A 9,847-nucleotide genomic window follows, 5' to 3' on the forward strand; every position below is an offset into this window, starting at 1 on the left:
TTTTTTCCACCAAAAAGCAGCATGATTCCAAATGTGATACTGATTTTATACAGCAGTTCAATAAACAATAATTTAATATTAAGACACTTACGTTTTAGACACAATATTGACTGTTTTTGCTCTATTCCGCCAACAAATATAATTCCAATTTGCATCTCTGAGAAACATGACGTTGTTTTGTTCCTGAATGAATCAACCGTTTAAATGATTCGGTTCTATCGCAATGACTCACTTATTAACTGTGACTTGCTGCCACCTACTGTCAAGTTTTAATTTCACATTTAAAGTATCTTTTCATTTTTTTTTTAATAATTTCTTATATCAGTATTCAATGTTTTATGTTTAAAATATCAAAACAGTAATAATGCATTTGTAACTGCAGGTTAAATACATTCATGTCCTGCATTAAACAGTGTGTAAATGCATCTAAATGCCACTTCTAATGCAGCTACTGTGTTTCCTCTGCATTGCAAAGATTAAATTGGTCAGTACTAGGGATGTTCATTTCGGTTATGACCGACAACCGACGCTCGTTAACCGATTGTTAACCGTTAAACGACAATATTATTTAAATCTTTATTATTACTAAAATCTTTAACATTTTGTTTCGAAAATTTTTTAAATAGATATGTGAAGTGCCCTTCTTTCCGCTTGAGCCCCTGCCCCTCAAAATGTCTGTGCACGTCCCTGTCTATAATAGGGGTGTGAGACATACCAAATTAAACATTCTAGGCAGAACTTTGCCAACCAGTATAATTTGAGTATTGTTTATATTGTCTGTATTTTTTACAGCCATGACAAAATAAATGTGGTCCTCCTTTATATTAAGTGGCCTTAACTACTATGTACTTGCATCAACAAAGTACATTGTACTTATTGTCTTCATATTGTATTGCAAAACACTTTTGCTGCTATTGAGGTGAGATATGGGTAAGGTTAGAGACAGGTTTGGTGGTATGGGTAGGTTTAAGTATGGGTTAAGGTGTAAGGGATGGATCAACAGTATAATTATAAGTATAATTACAGAAATTAATTAGCGATGTAATTACATGCAGGTATTTTTTAATAATAAGTACAATGTAAAAACATGAACACAATAAGTGCACTGTATCAAATGATTAATTAGTAGTTAAGGCCACCTAATATAAAGTAGGACCAATTATTTATTATTAATGTTGCAAATTCGCAGCCTGAATTAAAAGTGATTATATATATTTATGTAAAAAAGGAAAATATTGACAACAAGAAACATCTTTTTATATCCTCGTGAGCTGCAAAAACAACTACACAGCACTGGCAGTGTAACAAATCCCAAACAAATTACCTCTGCAGTCACATTAAATAAATCCATTGCCTATTGCCAATAGTGTAGTGAGGTATGAAGCACAACTCACACAGAAGTCGCTTTTTTTGGTCAACACAGTGAATCCAAGTCACCAATTTGAACCTGTTGTAAAATCTGCATGGGAAAATCTTTAGCCTATATGTGAAATTCTCAACTTCTACTGGTTTTCTATTGAAATGGCTGGATTTCACCCTTTAAAAATAAATGGGAAAACAATGGGAAATGTGACCACCCCTTTCTGAGCTTGTTTATTTCATAAGTTCAAAAAGACTTGGGAATTTAGAACTTACTGGTTGGAGTATGACGAATCCTTCAGTGAACAAACTCAGCAAATCAATCAGAGTTACTACTTTCTGTGATGTCTGTCTTGAAATGAAGCAAATATTACTGTAAGTACTCAAGATTCACAAAACTTAAAATCAGCATCACTATCGACTGGTTGTTCATATGACACAGTTAATTACCTCAGGAATTACTGAGTAATATCTGAATTAACCATGCGTTTATAGTTTTAAATGTGCCATCAAAGGCCAATCGAGCCATAAAATTGAACAAACTGTGGAACGGAGAGACTTCAGAATCCAAGAATACAGCCATCACGCCCAATTAAAAAGAGAGAAGCCTCATTCCTTGTATGAAACTAATTGTTGAGCAGATATAATAGATCAAACAGCAGGTATTTTTAATAAATAATGTTTCGTTCCAGTGTTCCTGACTGTTCACCCCTAATCTGTATCATCTGGGAAATGAGTCGGTTTGACTTTAAAATGCAGTACTTTAAGCTCTGCTGGGTGATAAAGTTTTATGTTGCCTTCAGATGGATGGAACTACATTAAAAAACGAGAGGCCTCTCACCTTTATCTTGCATAAGCAGAATGAGAACAGCTCTGCCACTCTCAACCGCAAAGTCACAGACAAAAATAGCTGACTTGGGTTGAATTAATTTAGCCTCCGCCATTGCTCATGATGCAGAAGGTGGCCGCTCTGTGATTGTCACCCTGTCTCACACAAGCTCCTTTCCCCCGCAAGCTCTTGATTAGATTACTTTTGCCTGTCCCGCAGGAGTGGTGCGGCACACTCTGAATATTAGCTTTATGACTGGCCCATAATCAGCTTGAGGAATGATCTAATACTCAGCAGCTAATGGCAACTCCTGTGACGGCTCGCCTTTCTGGAAATTAATTTGGCTTTTTTCACCGGCTTGCCCCGCTGACTAAGCCACTCTCTCAATCTCTCTCTCTGCAACACAAACACACTCACACACAAGCAGACAGCCCTATTCCTTTTGAATGCTCTTCTTTAAATAGTGTCACCATTTAGATTGGAGGTGCCTAAACTTTTTACTATGAAGAGCCAAAAACTTGATTGAGGGCAGTGGAGGGAAAAGTTAACTTTCTTCATGTACAACGCAGTTCAAAATAAAGTGTACCAACTGTGTACATTAGTAAGTTCAGTCCCAAAACTGAACTGGTTTTAGCTAAATAAATGACACTATTGTCTTTTAGAGCTGCTTTACAGCAGAATCTGAACTCCATAGTTGAGTTCCAATAACGTATTGTGCTATTTTCCTGTTTATCTCTGTGAAGCTGCTTTGACACAATCTGAACTGTATAAAGCGCTATAGAAATAAACAGGGATTCTGCAGGACAACTTCTTTTTACAACTTCTTTAAGGCTAAGTAAAAAAAAAAAATGTAATGACTAAATGTAAGGGGACATATAGAAATTAAACAACAAAAATGAAGGGGGTTTATCATTAAAACAAGCACAAATAACTGCCAGCAGGGTCAGAAAAATTACCTTTTCTAAGGGAAAACAAGTTTATTTTTCTGGCCTAGCTGGCTGATGTATATATACAGTGGGTACGGAAAGTATTCAGACCCCCTTCAGTTTTTCACTCTTTGTTATATTGCAGCCATTTGCTAAAATCATTCAAGTTAATTTTTTTTCCTCATTAATGTACACACAGCACCCCATATTGACAGAAAAACACAGAATCGTTGACATTTTTGCAGATTTATTAAAAAAGAAAAACTGAAATATCACATGGTCCTAAGTATTCAGACCCTTTGCTCAGTATTTAGTAGAAGCACCCTTTTGATCTAATACAGCCATGAGTCTTTTTGGGAAAGATGCAACAAGGGTCTGAATACTTTCCGTACCCACTGTATATGTTTGTTTTTATCTTTTGTAACCATAAACACTTAATTTGGTTACATTTCTCAGAAAACAAGACTTCTTGGTTTAAGGATGTTTAGATATTTGTACTGGAAAACAAGACTGGAAAAAACTACTGAGTAAGATATAAATTTTTTGTAATGCATGCAACATTTAATGCATTACCTTATGAATGTAAGACTTTCTGCTCTGATTTGACTTTTTAAGGCCTTTATTTGTCACGGACCTCTTAAAGACCCACAGAAACCCTGAATAAATGTGACTTGACTTGGAATTAATATGCCTGTAAATAAACCTAATGTTCAATTTCGCTGTGCTCTGTAAAGTATAAACATTTTAAACTTAAGAACATCCCCTATGGAAATTACCCCTTAATAGCATTTTTGAGTGACAACTTATTGGTCTTTGATCAACATATGATTAACTTGCTTAAACACTGAAAAAAAAAAATGTTGGTGTAGAAACGATTTTCACCCTGAAAACTAGTTAATTAAACATTGTATTAAACATGAAATTTTGAAGTATTTTCTTAAAACAGACTCCAATAATTTCTAAACTTCTAAAAATCCTTTTTTACAGTGCAGATTACATGATAAGTATTTTCTTAAAACAGACTCTATTTTTCTAAACTTCTAAAAATCCTTTTTTACAGTGCAGATTACATGATAAGTAACAAACATAAGTTTCCTACCTTCTTTGTCATCGTGTCGGATGATGGCGTCCTGGATGACGTCTGAAAGCATGAAGCTGATTCTTTGTTTTCTGCGGTTGGTGGAGCGGGGCTTGGGGAAGCTCTGCTTCTGTAGCGTCCGTTCGCGCTCGTAGTAGACCCGCAGCTGCTCGCAACGCATGCGTCTGACCAGCCTCTGACGCTGGCCCAACGGCAGAGACTCCAGCAGACACTGGTCTATCTCCATGTTCTGCCTGAACACGTTACATAGCTGAAAACAACCTACACAGAGAGAAAGAGGAGAGCATGTGCATTATTTCACAAATGTCATCACATTTAAGCTTTTAAGCTGATTTAAGCTACCTTTATGATTTTTTGTGTCAGACTTTACTGTTACTTGAAATGTTACTGATACATAAACTTGCCAAAGAAAGTCTAATATGGCAGCTAAGTGAACTTGCTTGCCTTAAAAAAGAATTTGATCTAATTCTTTTTGCAGTAGTCAAATTGACTCCTTTGGCATACTGTTTTCATCATATTATATTTGGGATGCACTAATTCTACTCTTGCATGCTAGTACAGGCAATATGTGAATTAGCATGCAGTCTTTATCTCCTCTACTTAACCAGAACAAGAACAAGGCCGATGCCAGACAGATAGTTCTGTGTATTCTCAAAGCTCAGTCCATTCAAATCTTATCTGGCACACTCTGCTGAGTAGTGTGTCCGTCTAACCTTGAGAGAGCCGAGACTCGCTCCACATACGGCACTAGAGACTGAATTATCATGACTCAGCAGTTCTCCTGCAGTAACTGTAAAGCCAATGCCATCCCTGTACTCACACTGTAAAGAACTGCTGAACGCTCTAGGATCTGCAAGGGCCTATAAATAAAGGAGAAAACTGCACCCACTGAGAGACATATACTGTAGGTTATTGTGAGGCAATTATTAAACAAATCACTGGCATGAACCTCCAAGAGAATGCAATTAAATAATTGGGTAAATTATGGAAATATGGAATAACAAACGTTGTGGGACTATTAAACTTTACCCCTTATTAACACAGAACAATATATCCAGCAAATGCATTGATGCAGCAACTACTAAACAAACTGAACCATCAGTGAATCCTCAGTAAAAGTGTCTCAACCTGTGGTTTACTTCCACAACAACTCTAATGCATCTTCATGAATTCTTCATCTCTGCAGTTGAGTTTAACTTGTATTGTTATATAGCAGAGAGGGTAGATAATTAATGAGGAAAGGGTAAATGTGCTCTGAAGTTCAAACGTGTGTATCCAGAATTACCAGCAATGATCAAAGTTTCTGGAGAACTGGTCTTAAGGAATAGCTTTTTATTGACATCTCACTTTTTTTAAGCATCTTGCACCATGACAGTAATGGTTTTTAAGTGATAAGGTTGAGTTAGCAAATCTAACCATTTAAATAATCACCTCATTTATGTATATTAGTGACCGATTGATATATCAGCCGATATTCACTATTTTTTAAATATCAGCAGATATTCACTACTTTTTAAATATCAGCATGTGCCGATACGTTTTTCTGTTTTGCTGAAAAGTGCATGAAGCTGGACTTTTATTTTGACAGCTCTTATTATCAGTCTTCAATAGTGTACTGTCTTTGTTTACCAACTCTTCCTAATAAATCATTATTAAAAACAAGTGGTAAATGGTATATGAAAAATAAGTATATGTTTGTCTTTCTATAATTCTGAAATCTATAATTTCAGAATTAAAAAAAGTTTCTATTTTTTTTATTTATTTACTTCTAATTTTAGAAAATATTATATTACATTAAAACAAATACACATTTCTTTACTGCAGGTGTTATTTACCATCTTTATTTACCCTGTTATCGACATCAGTCATCCAAAAAATCCATATCGGTCAGGCACTGATACCACATGACAACTTTCATCACTTATGAAATCTCTCCCCTTACTATTAGACCATGACTCTTATTTCATTTACTTTAAGATGCCCTGGACACATTGCCATTCCACTCACAGACACAAGTGGAAGTATCACCATTTACATTTAAAAGGAAATTTTAATGCTGATAAATAATTAAAGGTTTGAAACGTTTGAGTCAAACTGGCTGCCCTTCTCCTCAAGGTTCATTTGCTGCAATCACAGAGCTGCTCAGTCATTCTCTCACACGTTCCATCCATCCTCAGCATGCAGCTGAGCAGGCACCAGCCACACACATCATGCATTATGAAGCCACTCACCAGCCATCTCACCCGGAGAGAGATGAATAAGAAATATCCACAGAGAAAATGAGCTCACGTTAGAAGAGAGGCTGAGTATGCGAGCGCTCAAACGAGAGTTAAAAAGTTTGGATGAAGTACAAGGTGTTTATTTGACCTTGCTGATACGGCCGCTTCTATCACAGCAATCACAAGCACATCAGTCCTCTCCCTCAAGGCTGTGTTTTAGGAACGACAGCGGGAAGAACGGCTTCTCTCTCTTCCTCTTAGACACGGTGTTGTGCAAATCTGTAATTACTCAGATAATTCAGGTCACCAGAAGCCCTTCAGCCAGGGAAATAAAAGTTTGAAAGTCTGCCTTTGTAGACAAATTAAAGTGGGAGCTCTTTCGGTCTTCTCTCTTCTATTCACACACATACATACTCTCTGTGTCATAATGTTCTCACATGCCTGTTAAACAAAGCCAAAAACCCCAATAACAATACTGAGCCTTTCCCAGGGTCACAATGCCATCCATCATATTCTATTCTATTCTATTCATGAAACTGCTTCTGATGAAGACAGAAGGATCAGTTCTATTCAGTCAACTGAACCCATCATGATGGTAATAATCTGTTCTATTCTATTCTTTGAACAGTATATATGATGAGGACAAAATAATGCATTCAGTTCTTTCCATTGCCGTTCAATATGTTCGGGTCGGTAAGATTTTTCAGCGTTTTTGAAAGAAGTCTCTTATGCTCATAAGGTTTCATTCATTTGATCAAAATAGTGGAGACAATACTGTGAGATATTATTACAATTTTTATGTAAAGAACTGTAACTATCTATAGCAAACTTTTAAACTGTAGCATCATTAAAACTATTTATTGTGTTTTATTCAAAGAACAGCTTACAATGAAGAAAGACCCAGAGTCTGTACAAACATCATCAGTTCTATTCATGGAACAACTTGTGATGACGACAAAAAGATCTATTATTTTCTGTTGCATTTATTGATTCAACAGAACCTTTCAATATATTAGAATAGATCATTCCTGTCATCAATTCACAGACCATCAGCTGATGAAGACAGCAATATATATTCTTTTCTGTTCAATTCATTCAAGAGAACTTATGATGATACAAAGTTATTCCATTCTACTAATAGAATCAACAAATTTAAGGTCAAAAATCCATTTAATAGAACTTAAGAGTGTTTTCCAACCTTGTTCCTGGAGGCACGCCAACAGTACTTCCAATTTTTGGAAATCCTCCTAATCAAACACACCTGGTAAAACTAATCAGTTTGTAAAATAGATGGGTCGGATAAAGGAGTCATCCAAAATGTGTGCTGTTGGTGTGCCTCCAGAAACATGGTTGGAAAACACTGCCTTGGAAGACAGAACTCCATCTAGAGACAGATGGAACATGGAATGTGATGCTAACAACAGAAATTATAATTCGGTTAGACAAAATGCATATTCCAAAACCTGTCCAAACTCCTCTAACGTCCCAGTCCTTGTCTCTAAGGACATAAGAGTTCAGGCACATAGCATTTAAAAAGGCAATTTGATGTAATAGACTATGGGGACCTTTTATAGCTGTGAGTGAAAGTAGCGTTTCAGTAACCTAATTTGACTCTTAAGCCATAAAAATGGAACACCACTGCTGAGCTCTGCTGGATCTCTAGGTCAAGTCGTGAAGAAAATGTATTAACATTACTTAAACTTCAAAGACAATGACTGTAATCTTTTTTCAGAGACCCAAAAGCACAAAAAGCCAGACGGCTGAAACTTTTTCTATTAACTTTTTAAGTCAAATATATTATATTTCCACAGTCAGATGTCAAAATACCTTGAGGGAAAAACAGCTCTCTGAAACTAAATGAGCTGGTCAAGGCTAGTTGTTTTAGTACAACTACTGTTGAAGTAAATGTATCTTCTTTAATGGATGTTTAGGAGTTTTCTTGGAAATCGAGACAAAAGTACTGATAAAGAAAATGCTTTTTTTGTGATGTTTCTGTTCGTTGATAGGATCTGTACTCTGTGCTCTGAGCTGTGATGATAATCAGACCATTGAGGAGAGAAAGAGAGCATGACTGATGCTTTCAATCTGCTCCGGGAGAGATAACTATCTGCTTACAGCATCACACCTGTTACAAACGGACACTGAAGAACACATATGCCATCATTCAGCGAGGCGATTTGCATATAGTCTGCTTTACTGTGTATTACACTGAGGGGTATGTAAGGGGAGGGGTGAGACGCTAAACAAATGGCATATGGAATGCATGAACTTCAGAAGGGCAGCCTCAGAAAACAGCCTCAGGACAAAAGTAAGAAATACAAATGTTTATATAGGAATTATATAGGAATTACGGAGTGACCAAAACAAAAAAAAAAGAAAAACTTCTATATTTGAGACATGTAAAAGGACACTTTTGGCTGCTTTCTTTTCAGCAACTGGTAAAACTCATCTCTTAAGTAAATAAATAAATAAATACTAAAAAATGTAAACTGTAATCCATTTCTGTCTGTAACAGTAATATTGTGAAATATTAAAATTTAAAATAACTATTTTCTATTTTAATAAATTTTAAAATGTAATTTATTCCGGTGATGGTAAAGCTGAATTTTCAGCATCATTACTCCAGTCTTCAGTGTCACATGATCCATCAGATATCATTCTAATATGCTAATTTGTAGCTCAATAAACATTTCTTATTGTGCTGTCAAATTGATTAATCGTGATTAATCGCATCCAAAATAAAAGTTTGTGTGTTTACATATATATATATATATATATATATATATATAGGGCTGGCTGATATAGCTAAAAAATGTATAAACGATATAATATGTATGTATGTATTTATTTATTTATTTATTTATTTATTTATTCTTGGTCGGGGCTCCTTTAGCACAAATGACAGAATCAGTGAGGAGTAGCATGGAAGAGATAAGCCTGTGCTGCTGAGGCACTATTGAGCCTTCAGCTCGTCTGTATGGTTGGATCGACTGTTTTTAATCTTTCTCTTGAAAATATCCCATAGATTCCATATTGGGTTCAGGTCAGGCATGTTGGCTTGCCTATCAAGCACAGTAATATCATGATCAGCGCAGTTTCACGTTTTGAAATAGGTTACAAAAGAAATGAACTTTTTCACGATATTCTAATTTTTTTTAGATAAATATATACGTGTATACAGGTTTAAGATATTGTATATATATTTAAGATATTATATATATATATATTTTTTTTTTTTTTTTTTTTTTTTAAAAAAAAAAAAAAAAAAAAAACTCTAGCTTTCTATTCTACTTGTTTTTCTTTGTTTGTGTATATATATATATATATATATATATATACACACACACACCTTGCTACGTGTACTGCGTTAGGCTAACCGAGACTTGTCATTTGCACTTATATATTGTTGCTCATT

At 35.3% G+C, this 9,847-nt stretch overlaps 1 protein-coding gene across 1 annotated transcript in view; it reads right to left on the reverse strand.

Annotated features, from left to right (window-relative positions):
- The window catches only part of LOC107688718 (unconventional myosin-XVI-like), a 218,296-nt gene that overhangs the window by 183,692 nt on the left and 24,757 nt on the right, over nt 1–9,847 (reverse strand). The window contains exon 2 of the mRNA XM_016486454.1: nt 4,214–4,474. Coding sequence (XP_016341940.1) covers nt 4,214–4,474 — 261 coding nt within the window. The remainder of the gene's footprint in view (nt 1–4,213; nt 4,475–9,847) is intronic.

Source organism: Sinocyclocheilus anshuiensis, unplaced genomic scaffold (assembly GCF_001515605.1).
Source record: "Sinocyclocheilus anshuiensis isolate Anshui unplaced genomic scaffold, SAMN03320099.WGS_v1.1 scaffold9, whole genome shotgun sequence".
In the NCBI taxonomy this organism is placed as follows: domain Eukaryota; kingdom Metazoa; phylum Chordata; class Actinopteri; order Cypriniformes; family Cyprinidae; genus Sinocyclocheilus; species Sinocyclocheilus anshuiensis.